At 37.5% G+C, this 19,269-nt stretch overlaps 1 protein-coding gene across 6 annotated transcripts in view; it reads left to right on the top strand.

Moving 5' to 3' along the window:
- Window positions 1–19,269, top strand: part of BANK1 (B cell scaffold protein with ankyrin repeats 1) — a 444,955-nt gene that overhangs the window by 115,985 nt on the left and 309,701 nt on the right. For 3 of the 6 annotated variants that reach the window (XM_019926479.3, XM_019926476.3, XM_019926475.3), the window contains exon 1: window positions 8,272–8,478. The exons of 2 other annotated variants lie outside the window; for them this stretch is intronic. In XM_019926479.3, the coding sequence (XP_019782038.2) occupies window positions 8,409–8,478 (70 nt within the window). In that variant the 5' untranslated portion in view covers window positions 8,272–8,408. Of the gene's footprint in view, window positions 1–8,270; window positions 8,479–19,269 lie in introns of those variants that run through there. One more of the 6 variants, XM_019926477.3, reaches the window with a different exon arrangement.

Here is a 19,269-nt window from a genome sequence, read left to right as displayed (position 1 = left end):
AAAAGAGTTCAGGCTGATACATGACTTCTGATAAAACCTTAAACCGTGCTACCAGCAGTGAAGCTGTTTAAATAATAAAAGTCCAAAGTTTAGAAATAACTCACAGCTGCTCCCTCATTGTACCTCTCTCATCTCTTTGTGGAAATAAGCTGCCTGTGGAAATAAACTCCAATCTTACTGGGCCAAACCCCAAAACTTACTTTGCTCAGAAGTCTCCCTAATGATATTTAACCACCTGTTCCATTTCGGGCTTAAACAATTTGTTTGCACCATTATTTAGGGCTTACTTCTTTGTGAATTAAATTATCATTAGTTTACATATCTGCCTTCTTCATTAGGCTGTAAGCTCTTTGAGACCTGGGACCCTTGTTCAACTATGTGTTTCTAATAGTTCTTACAGTAATTAATTCAGCAAACACATTAATTTTTATATCATCAGTCACCTATTCTATGCTTAGAACTATGATAGCCCTAGGGATAGAAAAATGAATAAGATCCTTTGAGGGGTTTACATTTTATTATAGGAAGGCTATATTAAAATCAGTAAGAATAAACTGTATAAGTGTTGTTATGGTAAAAATGAGAATAAGCACAGGGGACAGGAAGTCACAGGAAGGTGTAGTCCATTCTGTCAGATCATATAATCAGGTTTATAGGCGAATCCACTCTTAAGCCCAAGGAGGGAATCCCCTTTAGCTTCTGACAAACAGGTGTAATGGTTAAATCAGGGTTAATCTGTACCGTAGGTGAGGTCACTAATGAGCCTATTTCAGAGTCACAAAGTGGCCACAAGTCTTCAACTGATCTGTATTGTGATTTTTAGTTCGCTGGGACACATATCAGACAGTGGATCTCTTCTCCCTTTGTGTCAGAATAGGAATTAGGTAGCTAGGCCTCCTCCAGGGAATAGAAAGCATCCTAAGAGACTCCTACTAGACCATTCTCAGTGGTTTTCTTATGTGGGAGGGAACCACCATACCCTTGTGTAATATGTACTTCTGCAAAGGGTGAAAAAAAATAACACGCCTGCCTCATATGTAGCTTCACTCTTTCTTCTTTAAGGCAGTATTTTTGATGAAAAAAGAACTTGGTGGCAAGATAAATTGCATTCTACCAGTTAGTCACTGAAATCAGATCCCATTTTACTAAGTACGAAAGGTATAAAAGGGGCAACTATCAACACTGCTGGTACCTGTCCACTTCATTCAGTTTCAAGAGAAGACTGAAAAAAATTTACCACTTGCTAAAGGTATTATAATAATGAATAAGTTACAGTAGATTTAGAAAAAAAGTGACATATTTAGCTCTATGGTACAGTAGCTTTACTGATCTATTATAATTTTTTGTTTGTTTTGGTGTAGGTTGGAATTCACTTGTGAAAATAGTTTCAGTGCACCAAGGAGCACTTGCCTTTTCCTGAATTGAGCTTACCTTTGAGATTATATTTTAATTATTTTAAATTGGTCAGGCATGGGGATAATTGATCCTCAGGGAGAGTTTTACTCACTGTAAGGCTAAGCTGACCTTCCTATGCATGCCCTAATCTTCTAAATATCCCAAATAACCCAGTGCCTGCTCTATAATAATATTATATTTTCTCTGTTATAATGTTGGAATACTCTATACTTTATTACAATTCCTATTATTTGTCTTATGGAACACAGTCTAAGAATAGAAATTATGACACATAGTAGGTACTCAATATATAGTTGCTGACTGACTGGATAAATCATCCATCATAATTATTTTGAATATTCACTTTTTTTTCAAATTCCTTAGTGCTATTTCATGACAAGTATTCATTGTGCCTATAAAACAAAAATCTTTTATTTTTAAGTTGAATTTTTGTTAACTTAATTATTATACTATTAGGATAATTTTATGAATTATATACTTTAGCATATGAAATGTCCATCATTTATATATCATTGTTAGAATATTATACACATAGAAGATGCTCAGTATGTATTTATAGAGTGAAAAATAACTTTTATTTTTAATCTTAAATTTTTAAATTTATTTTCTTCTATTTGAGTTACTTGCAATATTACTTTCAGTAATTTCCAAAATAAAAGGCAGATTTTTCTTTTTCAGTAGGAAACAAATGTAAGAAAACTTATGCAAAATATTTGCAGTGGCACAAGACTAAATATGTTTCTTAGATCCCTCAGCAAAATTTTTCAAAGTGCTCTCCCATTCACATCTCTAGCCATTAGACAAATTTATCATACCCCTAACTTCCTCTGTTTCTGTGGCTATTCAAGCAACCTCCAGGGAGGTAGCTATATCCGTGACTTAAACTCTTATCTATCTTCTCTCAGTATAGTTTTCAACATCCCTCTCCTATGTATATTTGACCTAGAGTCACAAAGAAATCACCCCTTAATAATGTCTTCTCTTTCCTTCAAAAGCATACATGATGTTTTTGATTCCAGGAGATCTTAATGAAGAAATATTTTTCATTGATCCCAATAATGATGGCCTGAGATTTCCCATAGCTATTCTCAAAGGCTTGGGATCCATGAACTCTACTTGAGGTCTAGCAAGAGAATGTAGAGCCTGTGACATTGAGAGCCCTCTGTCCTGAAATCTCAGATGACTCATGAGGGCAGAAGTCCTCCATGGCTCTCCTCTTAAAAAGACGAATTGGGACCACACAGCTGGTCTCTCGGGAGGTGGGGAATGCACTAGCCACAGGAAAGGAGCAAAATGAACTCTCAGAAGACCTACAGTTCTCTTGGTATTGGTTTCATGGCACCAACATTTCTGTTATTTGCTTTTGGAAAATGAAAACTCAATTTTTTAGTGAGAATTCTCACCATAAAATGCCATTTTCTGTTCTGATATCCCTTTTTAGCTCTTTGTAGAGTCAGTTATGTTAACTGCTTTTTCTTCTCTGAATGAGTGTTTCAGACATTGATTGCAATGACTTGCTTTTCACATCATAATCCAAGATGATAGGGACTTTAGCAGGAAACTTACTTCACTTCCCTCAAATAACTGTCTGCATTATCTTCTCTTCTAAACTGTTAACAGGCTATTCACTGCCTTTTGAAATTGTGTGGTAGATGTGGGAAATACCTTCTATATGCTCTTCTAATTTTTGGACGGTGTCAAGGGGCACAATTATTAGAACCTGCCCTAAGCACACTAATAGCTAGTTACACCATTGGCTGAAACATTATCTTTGCTTCTCTTCCTGTTGAAATTTGCTTCCAAACCACTTCCTGTTGTTGTCTTCTAGTTCCAAACTCCCAAATTCAATGTTTCTTTACTATGATTTATTTATAACGGAAACTGCCCCAATAATCACATTGCTTACAAGAATATCCTTGACCCCTCCAGTTGTCCAAAGGTATTTTTCAATTACTATAGAACCATTTAGTATTACTTTATCTGATACAACTCTCCACAAAAACTGAAGCACAATATCTAGAAGGCAGAGTTTTTGGAAGCAAGGGCTGTATCTTTTCATCAGTGTATGTCCAGTGTCCAGCACTGTATCTTGGATATGATAAGCACTTACAAAAATCTCTTTGAATGACTTAATAAATGAATAAATAAGTGAATAATGAAAATGTGAAGAGCAGTGACTCCTTTTATCAATCCTGTAGATTGAAGCTAACAGGTTCAGCTATTGAGAGACCTGTGGTGAGTTAGGTGCTGAGGAAAACATTATAAGTAGGGTACGGAGTGGGACTGAAAACCTTATCTAATCAATAATTACAGGGTAAACACAGAAGCAAATTATCAGAGTTCTCAAAGAAAGCCAAAACAAGCAAAAAGAGAAATAGAGAATTTTAGATTTTTTTACATTTAAACATTTTATAGTATTGTTCAGATATAGTAATCAAGCTCCGTTCCAGCAAACTCACTTTCACTTGTTAGCACAGGCAGGGGTGAGGATGGGCGGCAGTGGGTGTGGTGGTATCAGCTATGGTACAAGCAGAAAACAACTTGATTAGTTCCACAAGTCATCTTTAATTGAACAGAAAAGTGAAGATTCAGCACATCTACACAACCAAGAGAAGAAAGAAGTACATGATGCAAACAGCCCTGCAGGAAGGCATATCAAAGAGCTACCATATCCAGCAATTAACAGTGAAATATTATTCCATAGGGACTTAGCAAATTAATGCTAAAGGGAATTGTATATTCTTTAATATATGTTCATTTAGAAGAATGTAAAATTTTTTCCTTATTAATGAATGTCTCCAAACACTCAATTTATCGCCGTAGGTTGGTGTCAGCTTTCTGTTGCTACTCTAACAAACTACCACAATCTTAGTAGCTTAAAACAACACTAATTTATTATCCTACAGTTTGGGAGGTCAGAAGTTCAAAATCAGTCTCACTGGGCTTAAAGACAGGCGTCAGCAGAGCTGGTTCCTTTTGGAGTCTCTGTAGGGGAATCTATTTCCTTGTCTTTTCCAGCTTGTGGAGGAGACCTACATTCCTTGGCTTGTGGCCCCTTCCTCACGTTATTCAAAGCACATTACTCCAATCTCTGCTTCCTCATCCTGTCTCTTCTCTGACTTTCCTGCTTCCATCTTATAAGTGCTCGTGTAATTACATTGGCTCACCTGGGTAATCCAGGCTACTCTTCCCATCTCAATATCCTTAACTTAATTCCACCTTCCATGGAATGTAAGGTAATAAATACACAGGTTCTGGGGATTCATATGTGGACATCTTTAGGGGACCCATCACACAATTAGATTAGTATGAAAGAAGTCAGTTAAATGTGAGGAAGGATAAGAAAATGAAGAAAGCCTCCCAGCAACAACAACAAAGAAAGTATTATTGCTAAGAAATTCCTTCGTACCTTCCTAGTATTTGGTCTAGTTTTGAACTAGAAAATAAGATGTATAATAACACTCTATAAGAATAATATAATTCAGTGTCTGAAGATCTGGACATGTCCTTCGAGAGGAAAATTCTCCAATAATAAATAGCCATGAAGCAGCAAAGTACTCTTTCACTTTTACAATAGTTTGCTGCATTAGGAAAGAACCTGTTTTGTTCTTTAAAGGGATCCAGAATCTAAAAGTAGAAATAAAACCAGCAGAATTAGCAAAAGCATCCAGTCTGCAAGGGCACAAGAAATCAGCCACTGCAATTGCAACAGGGCAACAGTCAAAACAGCCTCAGACATCCAGTTATTGGAACATAGCGTCCGTGTGAGACCCTTATAATTTCTACCGAGTAGAGTAATAATACTGAGGCTGTCAGTATGCTGCTAGAGAAAAAGAATGCAAGGGACGAAAATCAATAGATCCAAGAGTTTGATATATTGAGAAACTAGAAACCAACTGTGGCTAGCATTTTTTGTCATTGTATAATAGAGGAAAAATCAGAAACCTGCTATTACACACTGCTGGTAGCATTCTGCCTGAAAAAGCATCTCAGTGTGAGAATTACTAAGTGCCTCTTCCCTGAGAACAAGTGTGAACCAAGAGATAACCCAGCATTTCAGACAGTATCATTTCCTTAGGGGAGAAAGTAGGGGGAAAGTAAAGTCAACTGTGACTAAAGTTGTGTTTGACACTAAGAAACAAGACCAAAATGAGTGAAAACATTTCTAAAATATCTTTTTGTAAATGCATAGGCAAAGTTAGAATACATGTAAGACTTAGGTCACGGCCTCTGTGTGTGTCATCTCCACACATTTTCTTTTCTTTGTGAAAACAATGTCTACATAGTCTCAACCAATAGTGCCAGTATTGTAATGAACTATGAGTACGGTTCATGCCTATTTTTAAGGAGATAGATGCTCATTTCTATGAGATTTTTGCTCTGTGGGAAAGTGAGTAGGAAAACAAAAGCAATTTTTTGATATGTATATGTATAACCTTGCCTATGATGTCCATGTAATTTTTAGCAATAACTTTATGTGACCTTAAAAGGAAGAGAAGGCTTCTAACTAAGAGGGAAGGCTATAGGGTCAGATATGGGATTGAATTCCAGCTCTGTCACTTAAAACTTTTAAAATCCAGATTCCTCATTTATAAAATATAGTTAAAGCCACATTGTTTTGAGAACCAAATGACATGAACACTGTGAAACACTTACATAGTGCTTGGCACATAGAACACTTAAAACGAGTAGCTGTTAACAGCAACATTAATAAAACAAGAGTGAACGAATAAGTAAAGGGGCTAAGCTGTTACCTCATAACTTTTGAACAAGAGCTATGTTCTCATTCCGTACCTGAAACAAAAACAAACCTATAATAATTTTTGAACTTTAGTAGATTTTTAAAGATTTTCTAGCACAAAGCCTTAACCAATGAAGTAGTTTTAAAAAACAGCCCATAATTTTAAACACATTTTTGTTTTTATTTTACCAGGATCACATGGATATAAATTGTGGAAGTGAGCATCTGAAAACATACTTAATTATCCTATGTACTGTAAGTCTTCTATGTGTATTAGAGGAGACAGCGTCATAAAATTGTATAGCTGGCAGAGACTCGAATATAATTATTCCAATTTCCTCATTTAGCTGAGATTATGCAAGGCTCAGAAATACTGAGAATTGCCCCGGTTGCCCAGATAGTGAGGTGGAGAGTCAAGATGACATCCGCAGCCTTCTGACTTCCAGTCCGGGGTTCTTCAGACATGTGACAGATACAGTTTGCTATCTAAAGACTATCCTTCTTTGCAAATCTTTGTGTGCTGGGGGGAGGAGGAATGAGCATTGTGTATTTCGTAGAACAAACTGGGATGCCTTTGAAGATGTGGACACTTAACAGGGGAGCGGGAGCTGGAATGTGTATATCACTTTCTCCTCAAAATCTTTGTCAGGGCTTCCCTGGTGGCGCAGTGGTTGAGAGTCCGCCTGCCGATGCAGGGGACACGGGTTTGTGCCCTGGTCCGGGAAGATCCCACATGCCGTGGAGCGGCTGGGCCCGTGAGCCATGGCCGCTGACCTGCGCGTCCGGAGCCTGTGCTCTGCAACGGGAGAGGCCGCAACCGCGAAAAAAACCAAAACAAAACAAAACAAAAATCTTTGTCACAGTATCTTTTGTGAAGAAGATACATCACTTAGGGCATTGTCTCCCCAATGGATTGGTTTAAGACGACTTATGCTTTCCTCAGAACTGAATTCCTGGAACTCTTGACCAAGAGTTTATATGCACCCTGCAATCCAAACTCTCTGTCTTTACCTTATTGTACTGCGGTCTGTTGGTAAACAGGCATTTGTAGAAGACAGTAAACTTGTCAATATGATATTATTTCATAAATTAGATAATATCTTTTGCTCCATTATTTCAAATACAGGAAATCAACTTAAAGTTAATAATGAGGTTAAAGGAACAATTGGAAAGCGGATAAAGATACCTATAATAGTTTTCAAAATTTGCTGACATTTCTCCAAGTTTACTTCATTATGGTATAAAATGTAAAAAAGTACAATTATGTGAAAGAAAAGTTTAACATTTTGATACTTTGACAGTTGATTTTCTAAAAAAGACTTTGTGAGATAAATAATTGCTACACAAGCCTCCCTCCTTTAGGTTTTTTTTCTAAAAAGAGGGAGAGGGACATTTAGGCGTGAACGATTACCAAAACTTCAAATTGATCTTCAAAAATATTTTTAACATCAGAACGTAAATTAGTAATTTAGAGATACTTGAGAGAACAAGGGACATTTATTTTAAGGCTCTGGGGGAAACTCTTGAGTATTTCACAGTCTTTAAAGCAAACAAACAAAGGACCTATTTAGATCCATAACTTATTATTTTTTTTACTAGGCCGGTTCTGACTTGGAGCAGGAATAGGAAATAAATTTTTAGGATTTAAAAATCATTTTATAATTTATGGCTCTAGCTTAAAATTTCTGGGCAAAATGCAATATCAGAAACAAACAGTGAACCAACCCAAAAAACCCTCCAAACAAACAAAAAAACCAACTACGTATCTACATGTACATCTTTATACCTTTACTGATACATCCATATCTGTATGTCTATATCTCTTAGTCCCCTTTTCCAGCAAGCGTCTACTTCTGGTATCCTTGTTCCTGGAAGTGGAAGCATCGTGGAAGCCCTTGAATGGGACAAGAAGGGCTACAGGAACAGGTAGCCTAGCTCAAAAAATGTCCTGAGTGAAAAGATGAGGCGGGAACAGGACCAGAGAGTGTTAGGAGAAACCAAAGCGTCCTAAAAAGAAGGCCCGAGCAAGCCCTTGAGCAGTTTCACTTCCGCGGGGCGCCCAGCGTGGCGAGCCCTCGCCCTGAGGCCCGCGCCCCGGGGCTGCGTTTCCGGGACCTCGGCCGCAGCCGCCGCGGTGGGAAGCGGGCTGAGGACGGTCGGGGGCCCGGAGACCAGCTCGCGGAGAACCTCAGACCGGGAGAGGCCGGGCTCGGCGGGCACCTGTCCAGGCGCCCGGGCTTCAGCAGCCGCGATGCTGCCAGCAGCGCCGGGCCGGGCGGGCGGGAGTCGGGAATGGCCCGCAGGCGGCCCAGCGCCCCGAGGTGGGTGTGCGCGCGGCCGGGCGGCCGGAAGGAGGCCCGGGGTCCCGCGGAGACTGTGCGCCTCGAGGCCGCGGGACCACGGCTGCCGCTCCGCCGCGCAGCCGGCTTCTGTCGCGGGCTCCTTGCCGGGGGAATCGGGACGCGACGCGGTGGGAGCGCTCCTTGAATCTGGGCGGCGTGGCACCGCCGGTGCCGCAGCTTCTGAGTAGCTGGAACTTTCCCGAGCACCCGGGACAGGCTCCTCTAGTTTCTAAAATCAGCTTGGAACGTGTTTTAAAGTTATTCATCAGCCTAAAACTTTTGTCAACATGGCAAACCTGCCCTTTGGTAGCATCGCCCGTTTACCTGCCAGGTCTCCCAAAATCCAATCCGGTAAATTTGGCCTGTGACCTACTAATCAGACAGGTTACTTTCTGTAAAAACTCCTCGAAACACAGATTTTCTTAACTTGTTGAAAGGAAAAGCAGTCCGTTCGGTTGAATACATAAATGCATTTATGGGTCAAACAGAAGTTAAGGCACTTGTTTTCATTCCTTTTTGAAGTATGTCAAATGCATTTGTGAATTGTACACTGATTATAAAAAGTGTTCAGTTTTGAAAATTAAAAAGAAAAGGCTTCACTTGGATATTAAGATTCCTGGAGATGTTCACACTGAGATGTGCGATAAGAAAATCTGAGTGAAATTCTATTAATTTGCTGAATGGAGTTTCTCATAGCTTATTAGCATTTTGTTAAGTAATGAAATTATGGCTTTAGCTGTTTCTCTTGGCAAGTGTTTTTTTTCATATATAAATTTTAAAAGACTGTTTTTCAGTTAAAATGGGGGTATTTGTGGCAATGGAAATGGCAAGAAAGGAATTATATCTTAATATGTTAACTTTCTAAATGTTAAACATTATTCTGAAAACTGTGGTCTGATGGACTGCATCTGTGCTTGGTTCAGTAAATAAACCAGCCTTGTCTTTTGAACCTTGAGTAGGTTAGCTCTTTTGTAATTTCAACTGAACAATTTAGTTAAATAGAATCAGCTACAATTTGTTTCAAACTTCTAGATGGAGCACTTTAGCCAGAACATGACTATTATTTTACTTAATACTCAAGTAATACTTTGAGGTATTTGCCATTGTGAATAATGCTGGAGTGATGTGAACCAACTTTTGTCTCATCCTGAGTAGCCCTGTTCCTCCCATGCGTTTCCCCCCATCTCCTTTGGTCCTTCCAATATGGTATTTATTACTTGCTTCATTTGTCTCCTCATCTGGCTCAGGTAATGACACTTTTCTTATACTGAGCTATCTTTTTGTTATTAACCCATGCCATTCCTAGATATGAAGAGTATTCTAAAAGAACTATTTCTGATTAATCCTTTTTTAAAAAATGGATACCTTTCCGTGTGACCTCTGTGTCTGCTTTGGGCAAGTGTCTCCACAGCATCTTAGACTTTGGCTTAATGTGACACATTAAGGGTCAGTTAGTCCAACTGCCTCATTTTAGACATGCGAAAACTGAGACTCAGGGAGTGATTTGCCCACAGTCCCATAACCAATAACTATTTGAAGATCCTGTTCATCATTTCACCAACAATCTTTACCTGCCCACCTCCAAGACTTGTGTAGTGATATGAGTGTAAAATGGACAAACACAGTTTAAAGTGGTAAATACAGTTTCATGCCTATGAAGATTATATGTCTAGCATTAGGTGTATTGTGTATTTGTAATGACAATATCTTGTGTTTACTGCCATCAGAGAAATCTTTGAGTGTCCAACTTGTCCTTTAATGGAAGCAGAAAAGATACGATACCCAAAACTAAGACAGTGTGAAAATGGTGCACAGTGGTGAAAATTCCGCTTAGACTTTATTTTCTGGCTTTATGTTTAACTAGATACTGTCCACTAATGTCCAAAAGAGAAGTTCCTTCCTTGTTTTATTCCAAAACTAATGTTTAAATTTAAACTGCTACCTTCAATAAGGACTGTTTATTAAAGCACAGATTGCTCCCTACCCCATAGTTTTTGTATTTTTTATTATTTGATGCCTCTGATGAAGAGAGAGATCAGTTGTTAGGTTAAAAGCAGAAAGCATCTGTCCTGTCTCACATTTTAATATGTTAACTTTCTAAACGTTGAACATTAACATTCTGAAAACTGTGGTCTGATGGACTGCATCTTTGCTTGTGAGAAACATGGTTTGTCTAGGTCTTTCCTTTGTGTCCTAAAGTTCTTGCAGATTTGAAGCTCTTTACTCTTAACTACAGTCTTCCAACATAGCCAACAAGGTAGATTTCTCCTACCAGGGAAATACCCTATTTAACTCTAGTGGCTGGTAAAACTTGCTTTCTTCAGACCAGCGAGAAAGGTTCTGAGATAAGCTTACTTATGCTGAGATTTTGAAGAGAGGTAGCTCTCTCAGGGCCTTTTTACTTTAATATGGGATAATTCTGTAATATTTACTTGCTTAGGATTTCAGGCGTACACAACAGCATACTGGGCGTCGTACTTGGGGTAGCAGAGGGACCTTTCTTGCCACATGTATCTGAACATGTGCTTTAGGTGATCATACCCTACTTATGATGGCCTCTGGGCTCAGACTGCTTCAGTCCAGCTTCATTGCATATCTGCTTTGCGATCTTGGATAAATCAATCAATCTGTCATTATCCCAAATGGTCCATTAAAAAAGCAAAAGTGGGTACAAAGCAACATTTATTTGAAAGAATGTTTCTGAGGATTAAAGGAGAAAATGCATGTGAAGTGCTTTTCAGGGTGCCATAGCAAAGAGTAATTGCTTGATACGTGTTAGTTTTACTTCCTTGGTCGTTGGTCAGTAGTGTCATATTTACATGTAAAAGATAGAGTTCTTATTGAGAAGCTGCCTCATGGTGACTTGGGGAAAAACTTAAAAGAATGAAGCCATCAAACTCCCACACTAAAAAAATTTGGGAGTGTGACTTCTGTAGTAAGATATTGTCATAATCTTGGGGAAATAGTGTGGTCAATAGTTCTGAGAGGAGAAAAAGAAGGAATCCACAATGAGAATAACTAAGGATAGATGGATTAAAAGGGTTTAAACTAGGGCAGTTACAGGAAAGAATAAAGCGGGAATTTAAGAGGACAAAATGAGAGTGTGTTTTATTTCCCCATATCACAGAGTACCAATTGTGACCCAATTAAAAAAAAATAAATGTATGTGAAAAAAATAAGCATCAAACATAAAATTGTGGGATACTTCATCAAATTATAAGAAGATGGAAGATCTATTTTACCAAAATATTTACTGTTGGGTTAAAAAAAATCCAATGTAAAGAATATCATTCCTGCCAAATGTAAACCACATGTTTTGAGAATTTAAATGGCTTTTGCCCGATCATCTAAGTTACAGTTGCTATTTTATTACTTTCTTTATAAATTATAGAATATCTTATAGTAATTTTGGAGACAACTATGAAATAAGAATAGGAAGGACAAACATTCTGGAAGTTATTATTTAAAAATAAGTTATTATATGGCCTTGTAATTCTTTCCTGTTTTAAATGTAAAGAATGGTATCTAAGTTTTACTGCAGACACTGAAATAGTCCAGGTGGTGAAAATAACAGATATTGTATGGACTTACACCCTCCTGTATTTACTTTTGACTCAGAGAAAAATAATGAGCCTTTTAGACCTTTACCACTTTATCATTGTTGCTTCCAAGTGCTCCAAATTGAGATAATCCAGAAAGACCACTTCCCTTTGTAATCATGAGAAGTAATTCATCATTGCCTTGTGGTCTTTTATAAGATTTTCTTTGCTCCAGTTTATTAAAATAAGTTTTGTTTTATCATATTAAGCATGTGCCATATTTTCCTTTCTTTTAAGCTCCTGTACCTCTTTTCCATATTAGTAATTCTCATTGCTTCATGATTTATGTGTTCCATTTTATAAGGAAGACATACTGAAAAGTGTAAGAACAGTTCCTGACTTGGAATTTCATTTGCCTGATTTCGTTTGGTCATGATCTACCCTGAGGTGTAAACTTCATCCTTTGGTTGGGATCAATATCCTCATTCCCTTTTTGTTTGAATTTATCCTTAGGATCATGTCTAACTTTCAGAAGAAAACATAGTGTCAGACCACTTGAAATTTTGGCCTTCTTTTAATAGCTACCATTTATTACGTTTCTACTTGGAATTCATATCATATAGATATCACATTACCTTGACAGTTGAGAGCATCAGAGGATTAGCACCTACTTTGGACAAGAAGTTATATTGTTCCATATAATCATATGAAAACATTTAATAATTCATTGTGTTCTTTCATTTCCTAAAAAAACGTGTAATTTTGTTTTAGGGTTTGGGGTGGAGGGTGAAGCACCAACATCAAAGATATGGAGAAACAAATCATATCAAAGTGGTAGGATTCTATAAAATCATGGAACTGGAATGACACATTGTAGAGCAGGGCTCCCCAACCCCCAGGCCGTGGACCGTTAGTGGTCCGCAGCCTGTTAGGAACTGGGCCGCACAGCAGGAGGGGAGCAAGGGGACACTTCACTGCCGCTCCCCATCGCTCGCATTACCGCCTGGACCACCCTGCCCCCCGCCCAGCCAGCGGAAAAATTGCCTTCCACGGAGCCGGTCCCTGGTGCCGAAAAGGTTGGGGGACCACTGTTGTAGCGTATTTCTTGTGACTGTATGAAGAATCCCTAAAATTTATACATTTTCTACATTGGCCAATCACATTTTATTTAGATTTAGTAGACCCATGTAATTAAAAAATCTCAGGAGACAACTACAGTTTTAATACAATTCGTGAACCATTGGGTCACAGTTGGGAAAGTGAGTGAGATAAAACTGAAGCAAAAATCTACTTTGATTTCAATTAAGGAGATAATTTCCTTAATTTCCTCATTACTTTTCAGTAAGAGTTTAGAACTTTCACTACTCCAGGCACTTCTCTGTAGACCAGAGGACCCTTCCTTTATCATATCCTGTCCATCCATACCTATGTAAAATGGGTAGAACCATGAACAGCCCAGATTCCAGAAACAGTTACTTTGGCCAAGAATAGGCACTTGATTCAAAGGCAGCCAGTCCGTGGACTGCTTCATGACCAGTGATGTGTGTTGTCTGGCACACACATTTAAAGGTTTGTTGCAGTCAACCAAGCCCTTCTTTCAAACAAGAGATAATGAGACTGTTGTCAGGGGAAGGTCGATGTGTGATGATACACAGTAGAGGCTGACAGCTAGTTGACTCATGTGCAAGGTGGATAATTAGAAAGAAGACGAGAAGAGAGAATTAAGGAGCACTGAAAGACAAAGAGAGGAGTTTTAGTTTCTGACTTCCCATTTCCAGACCAAGTAAGACCCAGCTGCCCTTGTTCTGATATTGTCTGTTCATGAAATGCCTGTGGCGTCCTTGCAATGACCTTCTCTTTACATGGACTAATTTGAATGAGCGTCTCTTCTTTGGAGGAAAAAAAAGAGTTTGGGTTAGACTAACTTCATTTCTCAAACACTGCCACTCCTGTTCACAGAAGCTTCTTCTCTTTTAGAAAGTTGTTATTATTGTTCAAGTGATGTCTTCTATGCATCTTCCATTGAAAGTTAAAACAATCTGAGAATTAGGTCTATTCCTTTTATGTGCTGAAAGTAGGGTGCCTTATGAGTAAGTCTTGTGTTCCTCTAGATAAGAATATTTGGAGTTTTCTAGCTTTATTGTTGATATTTGAAGAAACTGCATGCAGCTATTTTTGTCTCTAAACTTGAAGTCTCTATAGTTGGTGAGGAAATACTTCATTCAAAGGTTAATATTATAAGAATTAAGCACTGTTAAGAAGTCTAGAGTTTTGCATTATGTACTATAGTTACAGAATTACGTTAATTATAAAATTTAGCAATAGACTTTTTGTTTTGTTAATTCTGTTTTTATTTATCTGAAAAATTTACAGCATACTGTTTCTGACAAATTTTTAGAATGTATTGAAATTGAGGCACACAGAGAGGATGCTTATGACATTTATCTTGGTAAAAAAGGAAGAGAAGATACAAAAGCAGCATAATTTACTGACTATTATCGCAATCCCCCGGCATATGATGAAAAATAGCATCACTGACAGGCAATTGTGAAAACTTTATACACACTGTCAGCGGATTAATATCAATCTGAAGCAGTGTAATCAGCATTGTACTTCAGAGATTGGTCCTTGATTAAGATATTTTTTTTAGTAATAGAGTAGAAAGTTTAGTATCCTCATTAGGTTACAGATGATATGTTAATAATGGGGTTAATGATCATCTTGGAAAACAAGATTAAATTCAGTGTGCTCTTACCAAACTGGGGAGATAGGCACAAATTAAAGAAGTTCAGGTGTGATCAATTAAGTGTAGTGATGTAGATGAAGGAATTAGGCTCAGAATGATAAAAGATTTTCAGGTTTTGACAAGGGTACATTCACAGTCTTATAATGAGCCACGGGGAGAGTTGCAGAAGAAGAAGCTGGAAAAGTAAACGGAAACTAAATTACATAAATCTGTGAGCAAAGTTCCCTAAGTAAATATAATGAGTAGCTATTGAAGAGTTTTAAAACAGAAGCATGACATCACTAGATTTTGGTTTTTAGAAGATCACATGAAAGGCTATTCTTCTTCTGAATCACCTTCTAAATCAATGAAGGTGAAAATAAGAGAATTTATAACCTAAAAAAAAAAGATCATGTAACCTGCTTTTGGTACAACAAATTGGAAGAGGTCAAAACAATGGAAAGGTTTTGAACAATTAGGAATTTATCAACCAGTAAAATATAGGGAGAAGTGGACATGTTTATTAAGAACTATTACTTACATACTTTTTGTGGTATAGTAGGAGATATAGAACCTGAGGGGGAAAGAGATGTGAAGAATCAGTCTTAGGTTTGTGGCATGGAAAACTTGGAGGGTCATAAAGCTGTCGTTTACGCCAATGGAAAAGATTGAAAGAGCAGGAGGAAACGGTAAGGGCATGAGAACATCCAATTTCAATTTTGCGTATATTATATTTGGGATATCTGGGAAATATTCAAGTAGCGATGTCAAGTAAACATTTGATATTATGATCTGGAGCTCAGAAAGGCAGTTCAGGCTGGAGATATAAAATTGGGGAAAACACAGTCTTTAAAACTGCATCAGTAAATAAGATAACAGAAAAAAAAAGAGTTTAGAGTAGAAAGAAAAGATGACCCAGGATAAAGAACCATGTAAAGCAAACATTTAAAGCATTGATAGAGCGAGAGGAGTTACCCAATATGATTGAGGAGAGGCTAAAGAGAAAAGGAGGAAGATAAGTGTAAAACGGCAAGAATTCAAGAATAAAATGTTTGGGGAAGGCAAGAATGCTGAACTGACTCAGATTCTTTGAATAGGTCAGGTAAATTGAGGACTGAAATTTAGCCAATGGATCTGGCACCTTGAAACTTAAGATGACCTTAGAGAAGTAAGTAGCTTTAGTAGAGGGGATGCGAGTTGAAGGGTGAAGGTAGATGAGGATGTGCACGCCATGTAGACAACTTTTTAAAGCGTGGCTGCCAGAGTGTAGAAAGGAAGTAGCCACTGCAGGAGATGTGGGCCAAGGAAAGAATTTTATTTATGTATATATTTTTTTGTTTTAAGATCTGTGCTGCTATAATGATTTACTTGTACTCAAAAGCTAATAGCACTACACTAAAGGGGATTTTCTCCTGTGAAAACTTTCAAAGACAAGTTCCATAAATTCCATTAGGAACACATTTTAATGTATAGAGTTTCTTATGTGTTTAAATATTGTTTCATTTTTTCCCTTACTTCTTTCCTTCTCTTTTTCCATGTTTCCAGAGTGCTTCTTCCTCCTCCTCTCCTCCCCTTCCTTCTCCTCCTTCATTCCTTTTCCCTCTCCCCACCTCCTTCTCTCCCTAAGCATCAGTGTTAATGGAAAATAACATATTTCTTTAGAAACTTTGTTTCTAAAACTTTTCATATTTCATAGAAACTTTGTTTCAATGCTAGATTATTCCATAGCTTTATTTTTTGTTGATCATCCCGTCCTTTTTATCCAAATTGGACTCAATGCATCACTATTACAATCATATCTTTGCACATGCTTCAACTCTCACCCACCTCTTTTTGTCATACCCGCTTGATAAAACAGCAACCCTACATAAGTCTATCCAATTGTATTCTTCCTGTCCGAATCCACATAACTGAATGTTGCTAAATAAAAGCACATTCAAGCAGGTTGGTATAGTTATAAATGTTGACTGTTCTTGTTACATGTTAGTTGTGTCATAGAAGATTTTGATAATAAATGACAGTGAGCTCAAAATTGCATTCCCTGACAAGGGTGTAGAATGCAGATTTGTTCTGTGATGTCAGATCAGTGAAATCTTACATACTTTCTGTCTGCTGATGGGCAAAAAACACTGTACCATGCTGCCTAACACTGTATACACTAGATAAGGTGGCTCTTGAGCGCTTGAAATACAGCTGGTTCAAACTGAGATGTGCTGGAAATCTAAAAACACACACTAAAAAAAAAAACAAAAAGGGCTTCCCTGGTGGCGCAGTGGTTGAGAGTCCGCCTGCCAATGCAGGGGACACGGATTCGTGCCCCGGTCCGGGAAGATCCCACATGCCGCAGAGTGGCTGGGCCCGTGAGCCATGGCCGCTGAGCCTCCGCGTCCGGAGCCTGTGCTCCGCAACGGGAGAGGCCACAACAGTGAGAGGCCCGCTTACCGCAAAAAAACAAACAAACACACGCACACTAGTTTTCAAAGATTTAGTACAAAAAAGTAGAATATAAAATCTCTCAGTCATTTTTATATGGATTACATTTTATATGGATTACGTTTTATATGGATTAAATATATTGCACTTACTGGATTAAATTAAATATATTACTATAATTAATTTTACCTGTTTTTATTTTTGAAATGTAGCTGTTACAAAATTAAAATTACATATGTGGTTAGCATTTGTGACTTGTATTTTCTGTTGGATAGCAGTGCTCTCAGCTTTCAAAAAAAAAACCCCAGTTAAATCCATTAAAGGTTTGATTTCTCCCTTATAAAATATTGTTATATAAATATTACCAGATAACTGTCATAAAAATGGTAACGTAATTCACAGTCCCTCCAGCAGTTTAAAGAGACCCTCTTCCCATTCATGCCCACCCACAGAAGGTATATTAATAGTGACATTTCATTATTATTTGAATGCTAGGTAAAATTTAACTAGCATTTTTTCATATCATTTACTCATATTTCTATCATGTCTTCTGTCTTAATGATTTGTAAGATCATACTGTAAGAACATATCATGTACTTTATCTTATGGATCACAGATACTTTTCTTTATCTTAGTCTTTCTAAATGATTTAGATTATGGTGTTTGTTGCCACTGAATATATTTTAATGCTCATTGGTTCAAATATGCGTATATTTTCTTTCCTAGTTCTGTTTCCTGTCTTGGCTGGAGGAGTCTTTTATAAACCCCTAAATGACCAATGTCACTTTCTACATTTTTTTTCTAGGATTTAACTTTTTATAGTTGCATGTAGTATGCTTGGGATTTATTTTTGTTTATAGCATGAGGCTGAAATCCAACTTAAGTTTTTCTTTTTTTAAAAAAATAAGGGCAGCCAATTGAGAAATCAACATTTATTAAAGGAACCCTACTCTTCCAAATGAATTGAAATACCACCATTGCCATACAGCAAATTTTCGTATATCCTGGAATTTGCATTTGGAGTGTTCTGTTCTACTAATGTATTTGTTTATTCCCAAGCCAATATCTGCTAAGGAAAGTTCTCCCAAGAAATCTCCTTTTCCTTTATTTTCTTGGCTATTAATAGATATTTATTCTTCTGTTTTGCCACTTGCATTTAGAGATTATTTTGTCCACTTTTCCTTCCCATGAAACAATTGGGATGCTGTGTAACACGTTTAGAAGCATTTAATAGAAAATAATCTAGCAGTTTTAAGCAGAAAGAACTTTAAGATCGGGAATTGAGTTTTTACATAATTGATGTAAGGAGTTTGGAAGTAGGCTGGGACAGTTTTCCTAAGTGTCCCGCTTGGGTGGGGGGCTGGAGCAGGGGGTAGGGGCAAATGGGGTGGTGACTGCTTTCTTATCACCATCAGGAAGCTAGGGAATCTGGAAGGCACTGAACCAGATGTTGGCACCTGAAACACACTGGCGTCAGGACCCTAAGAATTTCTGGCTTATAAGCCATCTCCTGTTTGCTGGATCTGCACTAACAAAAGCCTTTCATTTCTTTGGAATTGCATTATATGCATATACCGATTTGGGGAGAATCAACTTGAAATTCTATTAAGTATTCTATTGGATTAATTTGGGAAGAAAATTCTGTGTGAAAAAGGTCCTAGGTTTCAGAAGTATATAGTAACTTGGGTTACTTAAATCAATTGACAAAATTGGAAACTTTCCACTCACTCATGTTACAACCACATGAAGGTTGAACTTTCCTGATGTGCTCCTGTGAACAAATGTAACAAGTCATTACTTTCTGTATTTGAAATGTCTTTCCAGGTAATATTTTATCACAAAATTAGTTCCTTGAATCATTAATTGGAAAAATGTGACCTCTGCATTGAAATTATGAGAAGGAGAATATCTGAAATTTTATTAGTATTAAACTGTATAAGATATTAAAATTAAAAAAGACACACAATGCCTTTTTAAAAGGAATTTAAGATAGATCTTTGGATATGCCTATAGAATATTAGTTTACAATTTATCAAAAATTTTATTTGTATTATAGAGGAAACTACTTTCCTA

The sequence above is a fragment of the Tursiops truncatus genome, chromosome 5 (assembly GCF_011762595.2).
Source record: "Tursiops truncatus isolate mTurTru1 chromosome 5, mTurTru1.mat.Y, whole genome shotgun sequence".
Classification (NCBI taxonomy): domain Eukaryota; kingdom Metazoa; phylum Chordata; class Mammalia; order Artiodactyla; family Delphinidae; genus Tursiops; species Tursiops truncatus.
The sequence above is the reverse complement of the archived record's forward strand: the minus strand, read 5'-3'. Positions and strand labels throughout refer to the sequence as shown.